This window comes from Oenanthe melanoleuca, chromosome Z, assembly GCF_029582105.1.
Source record: "Oenanthe melanoleuca isolate GR-GAL-2019-014 chromosome Z, OMel1.0, whole genome shotgun sequence".
Lineage (NCBI taxonomy): Eukaryota > Metazoa > Chordata > Aves > Passeriformes > Muscicapidae > Oenanthe > Oenanthe melanoleuca.
Window position 1 is genome coordinate 26,215,120 of NC_079362.1, and position 14,783 is coordinate 26,229,902.

Sequence of the window (14,783 nt, forward strand, 5' to 3'; positions counted from 1 at the left end):
TACATCATCCTTGGTAAATCAAGGTCTCAGAGAATACTGACAATCTTTATTTAGGGTGTTCTGTCCACGTTTTAATACAGGACAGGGAGGAATATCAATGATGGAAAATGAAATTACTTAAAACCCACACAGAAATATAATGCACATTTCCTCCTCCTTGAAGAGCTATTCTTCTGCTACAGTCAAACAACAGTTTTGTGCACTGATAACATAAATAAGGTGTCTAGCAGAGTTAATTTTTCTTAATTATGAATTGCATGCCTTTCCCTTTAACTGAATCTCTCAGCAATTTACAACTACATCAGAACTCATGCAGGCTCCCAGAGCAGATGGAACCATTTCTGGTTGTTTCTAATCTGGTTGCTGTTACTAGATTCCTCAGAGCAATTGTTTGTGAGTTATGGAATGCCATTTGGTCTGAAAAAATAAATTTGTTCTGAAGCATATTCTCTCCCTGTCCCCTTCCCCTCTCTTTGTGTATGTCTCATCCATGAGGGCAATCATATGTTTTCAGTTCTGATGTCATTCTGGTTTTTTTTCTCTCTCTCTCTTTTTTTTTTTTTTTTTTCCCTCTTCTTTCAGTCCACAGCCATGAGTGAACCACAGTGCTACTACAATGAAACCATTGCCTTCTTTTATAACCGAAGTGGAAAATATCTAGCCACTGAATGGAACACTGTCAGCAAGCTTGTAATGGGACTGGGGATTACCGTCTGCATCTTCATAATGCTGGCCAACCTCTTGGTTATGGTGGCTATTTATGTCAATCGCCGATTCCACTTTCCTATTTATTACTTAATGGCCAACTTAGCTGCTGCGGACTTTTTTGCAGGGCTGGCCTACTTTTACTTGATGTTCAACACAGGACCCAACACTAGAAGACTGACTGTAAGCACCTGGCTGCTCCGTCAGGGCCTCATAGACACCAGTCTGACGGCCTCGGTGGCCAACCTGCTGGCCATCGCCATTGAGCGGCACATTACAGTTTTCCGAATGCAGCTGCACACGCGGATGAGCAACCGCCGCGTGGTCGTCGTGATCGTCGTTATCTGGACTATGGCCATCGTCATGGGCGCCATTCCCAGCGTCGGATGGAACTGCATCTGTGATATCACTCACTGCTCCAACATGGCACCACTCTACAGTGACTCCTACCTGGTCTTCTGGGCCATTTTCAACCTGGTCACTTTTGTGGTCATGGTGGTCCTGTACGCTCACATCTTTGGGTACGTTCGCCAAAGGACTATGAGAATGTCCAGGCACAGTTCTGGGCCCCGCAGGAATCGGGACACCATGATGAGCCTCCTGAAGACTGTGGTCATCGTGCTTGGTAAGTGCTTACCTTGCCCACCCTGTTCTCCCTGCTCTGTTTCTTATCAGGCGATTTCAGTAGTGCATGGTCAGCTCCTGGGGGTCAGCAGAATTTGGAAGATGCTAGAAGAGGCGCAGACAATAAGAACACCCAGAGTTCACTACTGTAACCACTGAGACTATCAAGCTTATTGATGGAGTTCATGTAACATGGTCATTCAGCCCTGTAACACAAAACTGGTGAAAATCCAGATGTAATGTGGTGTATTTTTGCAGCAGCTCATGTTTAAAACCTTTTGTACCAACCTATTATATGTAGTGCTCGTCCTTTTTCCTTTGAAGATGCCAAATGACTTCAAACTTTAAATAGTACAGGGAAGGCCCCTGTATTCCACTGAAATACCTGTTCTCTCCTTTTTTGCCACATGAAAGGTGTTCTGTGTATTCAAGCAAAATTCCAGTATATGGAGAACAGTGGGGTGCTACAGATTATTCACAAAATGATTGTGTGTCAAGCAGGATTGCATGTACTCAGCCCTATAGTATTTAGTACAGATCAGTATCTGACCATTTGCTAATACAAGAAAATAGCATGTGAGATACTGATGTACTTCAGCACACTGCTCAGGAGGTGCCTAAGCTTCAGAGCTTGGAATGGAAATACCGTAACATGCTTTGGATTCAGGAGGTTCATGTCATTTTGTGAATAGTTCTACTTGGGTTTTGTCTGGGGCTCCCAGTTTCCTTACGCAGAGGCACAGCCTAAATGCTGAGTATTGTTCCCTGGTGATTTTTTTGTTGCTTGTTCTGTTCCTTGCTGCTGCAGATGATAGTGAGCTGAAGGCAGCAAGGATGGTGCAGCTTGTCTCCTTGTCCCAGTATGTGTTCTCACCTATTAGGTCTTGCAGTACAGTACATGGGTTTCTAGGTATTTCAGTACCCTGTTGCACCAGATGGTTGCCTTATAGTCCATAAATGCAATTGTTATGCCCAAAGTCCACAAAGCCCAAAACATAGCCCCATTTATCTGCTTCACATTATGGTTACCATAGGTTTTTGTTGTGACTTGTGCCTTCTATCACAAACGTGGCAGAATGGTTGCAGAGAATCAGTGTGAGTCACTGTGTCTATTCACCTGTTAGTTTGAGAATTTACATGTTGTACTCTGACCTAGCGATTTGCTTTTTAACCAGAGTATAAACTGTGCAGTTTAACTAACTAACCTTTTAAATCATTGATAAGATGTATTCCTCCATGTCCTGCTCTTCTCTTCAGGGGAAGAATTTCTATGAGTTTTGCAAGGGAGATTGTAGCAATTGGTAAAGCCTTTTCCAGCTTCCTGGTGGTTCAAAAATCTGTCCCTTCCCATCTCCACTGTTCTCATGGCAGAAGGCAAGATAAGGTTAAGGATACAAAGAAAATTTGGGTTTTGCAGTCCTCTCTTGGGTAACAGTTCTATGTTTTCCTTCCTGAAAATATTATTGTTAATACAAAGTGTAGTATTTCCTATGTGGTGAAAGACTGGCTCAGAATTAAAAAAAAAAAAAAAAAGGCAAAAGACACCCCCTAAAAAGTGAGTGGAAAATAGTAGGCACTTCTACCAATGCAATGTGGAGTTGTAGCAGTGAACAGTCATTGAACAAATAGGAAATGTCAGCTAATCCCAAATATGTATGGTAGTAGAGGTCTGTGTATGCAGCAGGAAGGATAGGTGGTGACCACACTGTCCTTCCTTCTCCTGTGAGAAGAGGTCAGAGGGAAGACATACAGGCCATTGAGGCCACAACAGTAGTGATGTACAAGGGGCATAAAGTGACTCCTTTTTTGCCCTAATAAGTATATTTTTTTCAGGTATTGTTCTAGAAAGAGTGAAAGAGCTCCAGGGGTTAAGGGGCATTAGCTAAACTGAAGGTGAGGTCAGTTTAGCTGCAGATGTGATTCAATTATACCTCTGATTTTTCATTAAGGCGAGGTTTTTCAGAACAGCAACTGGCATATGTTGAAGGTTTCTTCAAAACTCAAACAGAATCTTACTTCTTGTTACTGCTGCACTTCAGTGTTTCACACACACTGTATTTAAGCATCTCTTCTAATCTGTGTAAAACACCATTTACAGAAACAATAACTTATTATTTTATTAAATCTGTTCAAGGGAAACAAAGGCACTTGTAAGTTGTGACACTCTTCATCATTTTTGTAGCCCCCACCATGGTATTGTTTTGCAAAGGTTTTGGTTCAGTTTGGTTTCTTTCCTAAGTAATGTGGTTACTAGAGGAAAGCTAGAGGAGTCGTAGGCCTGTGGTGTAATGAAGCAGCAATGCTTTCACCTCACCACCTGTGAGGCACATTTGCAAGCTAAAGATGGTTGGGAAGCAGCTATAGGTTTGTTGTATAAAGTCTTTTAATTTAAGAAATAAATAAATAAATAAATAAATAAAAATACTGCAGTTAAGAATTAGGCTTTGGGTTAACCACAGAAGCTTTTGGGGAGTTAAATATGTGTGCATCAAGGTGTTGCCAGACTGCTAGGCACATCATGAGAAATGTTCATTAGTTGCCATCAGCTGGGGAGTACCATCACACATTGCTGGATTTGCACTTCAGGGGAGGATTGTTTTGTAGTTCTAAAGAAGAAGAGCTAAGCATCACTTCAAAGCACTTCTGGGCAGCAGATATCTCCAATATCAGCAGATATCTCTCAAGCAAACAGTGTGGTCAGCGTGTTGATCAGGCAGGTGTGCTGGTGATCTTATCACTGCAGTCTACTTGTAAGCCTGGCTTAAAGTTTTCTTAAGCAGAAAATTTAATTTCAAGGGTCATACTTCCTGAGTGCCTTCTTGAAAAGACAGTGCTGCAAGTTTATCTACTGGAGCTTTGGGAAGGGCAGAAAAGGTGGGTCTTAGGCTGCATGGAGCAATTTGCTAAACATTTATCTCACGTTATCTGGCTTTTTCTACATAGATGAATCTCAAAAACATAGGAGGAAAATAACTCCTGCCTTCCCTAATGGTGCAGATCAGGGTAATAACATATTACTCAATATATTAGTTTGAGGCAAGAAACCAACTTTTGGCAGGAAGTGAAGGTGGGAGAGAAAGCAGTTTATTCTGAAGATCCCTGTCCCTCCTCTCCTGCCCCACAGCCGAGTGGGGAAGGGAGCTGGTTTGTGCCAGCCTACTTTACAAAGGAGAAGACAATTAATTTTGGAGGAGAGGGAGGGTACCTTGGGATTGAAAGGAAAACAGAGTGGGGGTTCTGGGTAAACCTGTGAGCATTGGCAGAAGGAGGCAAACCATTCCTCATCTTAGAATTTTTGTTAAAATGTTGCTCAGCCCTAAGTAACCCCATGGTGAATTGGTCAGCAGTGAACTGTTCATTTGACTTTTAGACTTCCATAAACGGGTGTCCTGGAGTTGTCCTGCTGGCTGTGCTCCCAGGCAAAGCCACGCTGCTGCCGCAAGCAGAAGAGCATCCTTTCCCCTGTCTGCATTCCCACTGTGTTTGGGGGGCAGGAGGCAGCACAAGAGCTGCTTGTTTGCGCGCTGCCGAGCACGGCCTGCCCTCCCCGTGCCTGGCTGCCTGCTCCGGGGAGAGGAGCTGCCCCCGGGGGTGCAGAGCTGCGGGCAGAGCTGCTGTCAGGCAGTGCAGGGAGGGTGCCAGCTGCTCTGACAAGGGGCGATTGTGCGCCCAGGGCTGCGGCCGCGCCGAGCGCCCGGCGGAGCGGTCGGGATCTGGCACACCGCGTCACCCCACAGAGCAGGCCATGCTGAGTACTAGGAACAAGGCAGAAGCAAAGAACAGATTTTTTTTTCTTTTTTTTCTTTTTTTTTTTAATGCCCTCTTGTTTTTTTCCTTGAGTAAAATAGTTTAAACAGAAGGAAGTGATTTCATAGCGAGCCCGTTTTTCTTTTAACAAGGCTGCTTTTGAAATCTTTCAAAAGTGACAAGGAACATAAAGCTCTTTCTCTAAACCATGCCTTTCCTTTGCATTGGAACTGAGGAAGGACTGATCTCTGTACAGCACACAGCAATAAAATCATGCCTGGTTTGGCATGCAGCTCAGTGACACTTTGCCTTTCACCACCACGTGTTCCCTTTAAATGAGCAATCAGGGAACAGGCAGAAACTGAGCAGATACATCAGCTGAAACTTGGCATCCTGTCTTCTGTTCTCCACTTTTCCTCATGTTACATTTAAAGACAAAGCTGAACTGTTTTTCTGCTGGGGATCATAGCTGGGCTCTGAAAGCATTTGTCTGGGCCAGTCACTGGCCCAAAAATGGATGACAATATCTAACTATTATTTTAAGAAGGAGTGAAAGCACCAAATTAAGGATTTCAGAGGCCAGACCTGGATAAACTAGTTCTGATCAGGACTTCCTTGGCCCAGAATCAGTCATGAAAGGTTAGGGTCTTTCAGGTATTTTTCAAACCTGCATTTGTAGAGAAGTACTGGCTTGGAATGTTGTTGTTGGAGAGCTAACCTGTATTTCTCCTGCCTAAATGCTGATTAAATATCCATCTAATTTGTCACCTCTTGTTTTTATAGCATGAATAACTCTGCCATATACCTCCATATGCATCTTTGGGCACTCCCCTCTATTTAAAGTTTAGACTGTGAGATTCTATACTGAGAGTTTATAACTGAATTTCAAATAAGCACAACACCAACAAACCTTCTTATTTGTATTTTTTACTAATCCTGATGATTAGCCTTCTGTGTTGGGTGAGTTCTCAATGTTGTTTGGTCAAAATGAGGCATCCTGTTGAGGCAAGAACCACAGCTAGCCCTCAGGATGTAGGGAGACCAAACAATGAATTCATAATTGTTTATTCTTTTTGTTCCTGGGAAATAAAAAGACACTTAGGACTTTCCTGCCTGTAGAATCATCCACTTTGTTTGCAGGAACGTGGTTTATTCTGTAATATTGGGAAACTAATGTGGGCCCAGATAAAAATGTTGAAGGTTCTTTTTGTATAAACTTTGTGTTTGTAAAAATTTTGATTTAAAGGACTCTCACTGTGTTTGAAGACAGTTATTTACTTATTATAGCAAAGAAATAAGATGTTAAAAAAACATCTGGAAGTTCAGTATAAACATCTGGAAGGGTAGAACTGCTCAGCAACAGCTTTTTTCCTGCCCTCTCTGCTGCAGTTATGAATTGCATGAGACTTATTTTCGTACTCCTGTAGCTTTTCTTTCACATCTAGGTACCAAATGGGATTGGAAAACAGCAAAAAACTGTTAACACACATGAGTGTACACATATGCTGTAGCTACACTGTTCAAGCAAGTAAAGTGCATTTTTGATAACTTTAACCTTTCTGAGTGGTTGTTTTGATGTGCAGTCTTCATCTTCACTCCCTTTTTCTTCTCATGTAGTAAAAGCACTAGATTATCAGCAGAATATAAAAAACTATTAAATAATGCTACAGCCTGACTGACAGCACATGATGCCTTGATACAGGCATGTCTTTATTTCCATAACCCTCATGTAGCATCAGGTAATTAACTGGAATCACTTATCTTTGTTGGCCCTAAACAATATGAAATATATTTTAGCAGTTGCCAAGGCTGTGGTCCTGGACTGAGATGAAGATGGTCATGTCTAGACAGAGCTTGGTTATGGTATCACTCACACTTTGACAGACCTTCCCTGCCCATGGAACATTTTTGCTGTGGGCCAAAAGAAGAATTGTCCCTCTTAGCACAATACGGCTTATAAGATGAGCTTTTGGAGAAGCCAGGATTTAACTCTGAGCCCAGTGACTGCAAGAAGACAATTTCACCTATTTACCTCCTCCTTGAGGAGTCCTGCTGCTGTCAAGAGAGATGAGCTTTGCAGTAGCATTTTTCCTGAGATGACTGAAATTGAGGATGTTGTCTTAGCTTGGGAATGTCATTCTACCAGGTAGCAGTGGCTTATGGGGACAAGAGCAGCATCCAGTGAGGTATTTTTCCTTGTAGTTATTGTATTTTCCATAGACAGGTGGACTGGACAGTAACATCAGGCTGGAGTTCAGATGAGAGCAGCATTTTTCACACTTCTACTCTGGAAGTGGTGCAGTGTGAAACCATAAAACCATGTAACCCTGTGGTCTGTACAGGGGGCCAGTTCAGAGTCACCAACCCTGCCTGACCTCTGCATCACAGAAATGTCACTTGTGTATTGATTTAATCCTGACAGAAAAAACAGGGCAATAAACTCTGTAACTGGTGCAGGCAATACAAGTCTGAGCATCAGTGACTTTCTGTTCTAGCACACAGGTTGCAGTTATGTGCAGCCCCAGTGTTTTTGATAAGTATATTTTAAATGTGCATGAACTGTGAATTTAACCCTACAGTCAAGTAAACTGGGAAACTGTTGTTGATGACTGTAGTCTAAATGGAGAGCTCATAGAGTTTAAAGGATAAACTCTTATTACATTGTATGGAAGACTGACGTTTTAACAAATGTTTTCAGAGATGCAGTGTGACAGCTGTACTTTCAAACCATATCATTAAAGATTTGCACAAAAAAATTGAAATCTTGATTAAACTTCTTATTTATAGCACACCTTATCTATCCTACTGGATTTTGGATTACTTGGATTTCTCCCTTGGCCTTACAAATAGTTCTGATTGCTCCTCAAAAGCTTCCTTACAGGAAAAAACATGCAGTGTAGGGAGTTGGTGGTTTCCAGGCCTTGTGTATTATGTATTATCTTTTTGGTTTTGTTGTTGGGTTTTTTTATTTCCCCTGTGCATCTTAATGACATTTTAGTATTGCCTTAAGTAACACTGTACTTTTAGCTTGCCAGTAGATGAAGAGGAATGAAAGTCTATATTGCATATTTTGTTAGGAAGTTTAATTGTGAAATCATTCAGATTTGATAGCAAGAACTTTAACTTCTAGTCAGTGATTTGTCACAAGTGTACTGATATTTTTATGCTTGTAAATGTCTGTATTATATTTTCTTCATAGATACACTATATAAGACAGGTTTGTCACTATTTTCTAACAAGACAAATTTTCACAAAGAATTATTAAAAATCAGTTGGGTTTTCTGTTTCCAGTTACAAAAATGGAGGCATGAAAACTTGCCAAGGATCTATGTACAATATGTACGTAATTATGCAGTGACATAAATTTAACACCCTCTATAGGATGTTTCTTGATTGCTTGATAAATTTCATGCTGCTAGTAAAAGCAGTACTATATGTGCTCTGTCTCAAAATCCCAGTCACTGATCATTTTTATTGTCATTTACTGACCTGCAAATCAATTCTGGTGGATATTCTTGAATTTTTTCTAGTAGTCCCAAACCAAATCTCTTCCTGTTACTGATTGGCTGGTGAGGACGCTGGAAGGAAAAATAATGAGGGAGCTGGAAGGAAAAATAATGAGGGAGCAAGGTGTCTGGAAGTAGAGTGTGTCAGTTTGTTTGTGTGATAAACTTCATAAGCAGCTTTCTTTTCCAAAGCAAGCCCATGCAAGCTCCATTTGATGAAGCAGAAGTTGCTGATGCCTTGTATCCAGGCAACTCTCTCCAAACACAGAGTATGGCTGGATGTATAGAAAGTCTCATTCTAAATGTTTTGCTTAATTTCTTCAGTTAGTTCTCTCAGTTAATTTTATTGCATCCACAGTTAAAGCTGATAAATCCCTGGTAACTGTCTTTTCTCTAAAGTATTGCAGATATCCTTATGGCATTCAGTGCTTCATCCTGGGGAATACATTGAGAAGTTTTCTCCTTCTTTTCCTCTTCAGTTAAGAATAAGAATTATTTCTTTTCATTCAGAATCCTTTGAAAATGCACTTTGAGGACCTTTCATCATTTCCCAAGACAGGAATGTGGTTTTATTTTATTTTATTCTTGAGAGGGAAAATGTCTCTAGTAAATACATTCTTTTAAGTATGATGAAAATGAGGCTTTGTTTAACAAGTCTTTCCCCTGACTTCAGTGTAATTTATTACCTTTTCATGGAAAAAATAAATTTAAAGGGCAGATGAAAACTCTTTTCATTTTTCCAGGAGTGGCCAGAAAGGGGTAAACCTTAAGTAGTTATTGCACTTCACCTTTTGATTAAAAAAAATAAAAACAAAAAAAATTATTCTAGTTGCTTGCATAGGTTTTTGTCCTTTTTCAAAGAAGCTTCTAAAAATTAATTACAATGGCAAAAGTAGGTCTATTTCTCAGGCCCTGAGAATTTGTTTTTATTTCCTTTTAATAATAGGACTTGGAAATCACACCTTGACCTTGAAAAATAGAATCCAAGATTTTCACTTGCATCCAGGTAGAATAACAAAAGGCTGGCTAAGGAGTGGTAGTCACTTACTGAAAAATCCTCACCAAATCTAAATGGATAACCCATCTTACTCTGAGATCAGACCCCACTTAGCAGTGCTACATCCACGAGTGGGTACTCATCAACCTGGGCTTCTCCAAAACAATGCAGCTGGGCATGTTTTGTGGGACATTTGCTCTAAAACAGAGGCCTTGGTAAACTTTGCTGAATACCCAAGGCAGAAATGGTTACCACGAAGAAATTTTGAAAATCAGCATATACAAGAAGGCTTACTGTAAAATGCCAGCACATGACCAAGTTCTACTGATCTCTCAAAATTGGAGAATTTTGAAATTTGAATTTTGAATTTTTTTGAAGGAAAGATGGGAGCCCATCTGATCTTTAGAAGAAGCAACAATTGTGCTTTTAGAGAATGGCTGCTGCTCACAACATAACATTTCTGTCCTCTAGAAACCACATAGTTACATGGAGAATTTGCTTCTAAATGTTTTGCTCATGTTGTTCACTGACTTTCCCGATTATATTTCTTGCCCCCTCAGCTAAAGATGATACATCCTTGGCAACTCTTAAAGGAAAGCATTTGCAGTCTGAAGGTATGAAGTGAGGTTCATGTCCAGCCACTGGCTTCTGTTTTCACCTTTGTGATTCCATTTGTCTTTGTTTCAGCAAACACCACTCAAGTGCTAAGTCAAATTTACAGCTAGGCCTCTGCTTAGAAATTATGTGAACAAAAATGCCAGCTGTTAACTTGTCTCATTGTAAAGCTGCATTCAGTGAGGCTCTGAACTCTTGTTTGTTTCCACCAGTGGAAAGCACTGACAATAACAGACTGTTCTGTGCAAGAGTGCTCCTTCTGCATTGCTTCACTGCACATGAACAGTGTGATTAAGTATTCTGGGTTTGTTTTTTTCTGGGGTAATGCATGAAAACAGAATAATGATTTTCAATATAAAATTATTTTTGTCTTTATAGTTTCAATGAAACTATGGCTCTTAACATCAAATCAGAGTTATTGCTGATGGCAAAACTTGCTGAGACACCTGAGCTACAGCAGCCAGTCAGTGCAGTGGAAAATGGTCAGCAGTGCTTGATAGCTTTCAAACAGCAGGCATCCTTCCATCCTTCTAGCCTCAGCACAAAAAGAACGTTCATCAAAAAGGATGTTAGTTTCTGCATTTTTTTAATAATTGTATTTAGAATATGAATGTGAAAGGAAGATATGACTCTGAGTTCTTCTGGTGGCAGTAGAACAGCTTTCCTATTTTCATGGAGATGCTGTCAACAAGCTCACTGATGGACTACTTTTACTTTCTTTTTTCTTCTTTCAGACATATTTTTATTTCTTTTTTTCCCCCCCCTCACTGGTCCACCGTAAGTTTCTCTCACACATTTCACGTTTGATACCCTTCTTTAAAGCTGGAACCAGCAACAGCAGCACAAGATCCCCATCCTTTCTGTAGTTCTCATTTGGGAAAACTTTGTGTCGTACTCCTGCATTCCTCAGCCTAAGCAAATGTCTCTGAAGTGCATTTTCCTGTATCCATATGGAGAAACGCTGGTGGTGTGTCCAAGTGTGCTGCTAGTGTAACCTGAGAGGTCCACTGCTGGACACATATCCTTTCCCATCAATGCCTAGGGAGCAGCAAGGGCTCAGAGGTTGTATGGAAGGTCATGAGACTTCAGAAGCTGTGACATCGTTTGTAAATCTGAGGTATTTAAGTTCCATGCTCTGGTGTTGTCTGTCAGTCTGTGCTATCTAGTGACCTACTGGAGCAGAGGGAACTGCTGTAAGTAAAAATTCTTTATTTCCAAACCACCAACAAACAGGAGGAATTCGAACAGGGATGAGTGCTTTGAAGTGTGTGGGTAGGGTGATCTAAAGTTTTGCAGCTGGGAAGGTGAGAACTTGGTCTGTAAAACTGCCCCAGACATATCTGCCGTGGGGTGGCCATCTGCTGCTGCTAGCAGAGTAGCCTCGTCTGTGTTGCAGAGGGTGAAGTAACTGATTCCTTGATGTTGGCATTAAAAGCCTGTGAGGTTACCGTAAAGCAAAAAGGTTGGGACATGTTTGAGGGGAGTGAGAGTAATTCTGTTGCATTTTTTTGTGTTTGAGTAAGAGCTATCTGCCTGGGTCTTTCTGTTTTTAATAAAGTACTTGGTATCTGATTACAAGTTTGTTAATATAACATAGATATGCGAGACCAGTTAGGATTTTTGAAATATCTTCCTTCACGAAAGAAGTCATCTCCTGAAGAAAAGGGAGGGGATTTAGCTGTTAAAAGAAGGAAAAGCTGCCAAGCTCCCCTGGATTCAGTACCTTCCTTGTTCTTCTAAAAGCAGTTTTGAGGGAGCTGTTTCACATCTTCTGGTATTGATATAACCTCAGAAAGAACTTGTTCTGACATATGGCATTGATAATTCTCATCTTCCCTTGTTTTAAGTTGCTTTAAGGTGCCCATTTTTTACTTTTCTAGAGAAGTACAAGGAGTAATTTAGAGGCGAATTTTCTAAGCAAAAGATAAGTATATAGACAGTAAAAAAATATTGTGTAAAACTATTGTGTTTTTGTAGAATGGTTGCCACTTTCTCTGTTTAAACAGACTAAATTTGAAAACTGGATAGATGTCAGGTTGAAAGACATAGCTTTAAGGGTGCTGTGTGCCCAGGGATCATTGCTGGTGGTTTGCTTGCTGCCCAGTCCTCAGCCTTGTGAGCACGCTTGGCCTTCCAGTTGCATTTTATATTTACCCTCCTTCAACAAGGAGAGAGTATTATCAGAGTATTTTGTAGCTTAACTTCTTTCCTACTGTTATCACACAAACAAACACCAAAAAAGAAAAGGTAAAGTGAATGCATATTGGTTAATAGACTGGAATGTCCCTGTAGACCACAGGGTCTGAAAATGGTCCTTCACTGGTCTGATCCTTGCCTAGTTAGCCAGAGTTCTGCACAAAATTAGTTGTGTGGGTTTCTGTCTTTCCAGCAGAAAAGCTTGGCTTGGTTCACTCTATGGGGAGGAGGGATCAATTTAAGTAAACGAGCAAAGCAAAGTACTTAGCTTGAAATAAGTAATGTAGCATTCTTTAGATGAACTTCCTGCCAATTCACCCATCAAATACCTGAGTGCTGCACTCACCATGTGTAGTCCTGTTATAAAGCAGAAGGCTTTCAGGTACACTGGCCTTGCCCCAGAAAGTAGAGAGGTGTGGGTAAAGCCATATGCACTCCAGAAATGTGATCTTTTAAGCACATTCCAGAGAACACAGTGCTGATTGATGCTGTTTCCCATGAGATTTTGCTTTTAATTTTTTTTATTATTATTCTTCACCCTCTTGCCTCTCCTTTCCCTCAGTTCCCATCTCTCCACTCTCTTTATTTATAACTTTGTCTGCATGGCCTTGTGCCTTTTGGCTAGCAGGTAGAAGCAGCACCTCTGACAGCCAGCCTAACTGCTGGGATAATTCCTGGGAGGCTGAGCTGTCGAAGGATGTTCTGGGGCCTTCAGAGTAGAGACCCTCCTGTCCTGGAGCACCAGTGGCCCCATCTCATGTGCCTCTGAGGTGGACTGGGCTGCCAGACTCTCCTGGCTTGTGGCATGGCATAGAAAAACAATTCCAGTCCTACTTCCAGAAAGCGAAGTGTAGCCAGCTTCCTGCAAACCACTAACATAGGCATAAATACCCAATGTATAGAGATTTACTCTTAGAAAGAAGAGCAAATTTTTTTTTTCTTGAATTATTGGAACCAGGCTGTGAAATGACAGGGCCAAGTGCAGGTCAATTTAGTATTGCTGCTGAGATTTTGGGGGTCTGGGTGTAGGGATTATTTCCCTGGGCAGCTCCCTCTGCATCCACAGGAGCTCCCAGAAACCAACCAGGCCTGAGACACATGCACTGATTAAAGGTGCAGAGGATACATGACTTTCCAAGACTATAACCTCTCCTCAGTGCTCTGGGAAACTCAACATCAGAAAGATATTTTTTCAGATTTTATTTTATTTTATTTTAGTAGTTGTCTTGTATTTCCAGTTCCTAAGTCCAGGACTTAATTGATCATCAGTAATTGAAAAAGAAGATTGCACAGAAATAATGTCTGGTTAAGGTTTGATCCATAAGGAAATTGCACCTATTTGAGTATTTACCTTTGGGAGGTATGTACAGCCACAGATGTAGCAATTTTCTAGGATACAGTGCATACAATAGTGCCTCAAACTTCAAAATCTCGTGCATTTAAAATGAGTTGAGAGGGCTGGCGGAAGTGCAAATTCTGCATTTGTTTGTATAAACACAAGGATTTCTCTGCAAATACTGTTGAAATCTTAGAAGGGACACGAACCAGATTTCAAACCTAGCCTTGGCCTTGAAAACAGTGCTGAAATATATTAAAACTTTGACCATGAAGCATTCATAAGCTTTGTACTTTATGAATTTCACTTTAAAACAATTCACCTTTCTTCCCAAAGTTTGCAGACTATCAAGAATTACCCTTGACTCCTACAGTACAGGGAATCTTGCAAAGTGTCTCTTATGAGATGTCTTCATAGCATATTACAATATTGACTGCAGATTTCCCCCAAAATAACAACAAAAAAATAAATTATACTTGCCAGAGGACTTTTAGAGAAGCTTGGCATCCTTTTCATTTGAAATTTAAGTTCACTGCCTCTTTTTGCTGCAGTTGCTTTCCAACAGAAAAGGTAAATAAATGTCTAACAGATGCAGCAGTTTCACTGAGCATCTCCTCAGATGTACGTAGGAAAGAAGAAAGCACAACAAACAAAAGTGCCAGCCCAAGCAGAAAGCTTCTGATACTGTTGTAACGAGTTAAGTTGGATTTTTTTAATAGAAAATAGTGCCAGTACAGTGCACAGGCTCCAGTACCCTGATAGAATTGCATAAATATCTGCATGTATGCAATTTTGAAGGCAGCATTTTACAGCAGTGCTTTATAGTGGACTTATGTGTGTCCTGAAGTCCGTGATAGTAAGAGGTATTTGTTGCACATCTTGAAACTATATCCTCCACTTCTGTGACATACACTGACACTCGTTTCAAAAAAACAAGAAAAGGTGGGTAGTGTACTTTTTGTTTTTTAAACACCTCTATTTCTCACGCCTCAGCAAATAAAGTTCTTGGAAACACCAGGCACATTGCCAGCTTTTAAGACCTGTGAAAAGAGTTGTT

At 40.7% G+C, this 14,783-nt stretch overlaps 1 protein-coding gene across 3 annotated transcripts in view; it reads left to right on the forward strand.

Annotated features, from left to right (window-relative positions):
- The window catches only part of LPAR1 (lysophosphatidic acid receptor 1), a 73,356-nt gene that overhangs the window by 36,987 nt on the left and 21,586 nt on the right, over nt 1-14,783 (forward strand). For all 3 annotated transcript variants that reach the window (XM_056514058.1, XM_056514060.1, XM_056514059.1), the window contains exon 3: nt 583-1,330. In XM_056514058.1, coding sequence (XP_056370033.1) covers nt 583-1,330 — 748 coding nt within the window. The remainder of the gene's footprint in view (nt 1-582; nt 1,331-14,783) is intronic.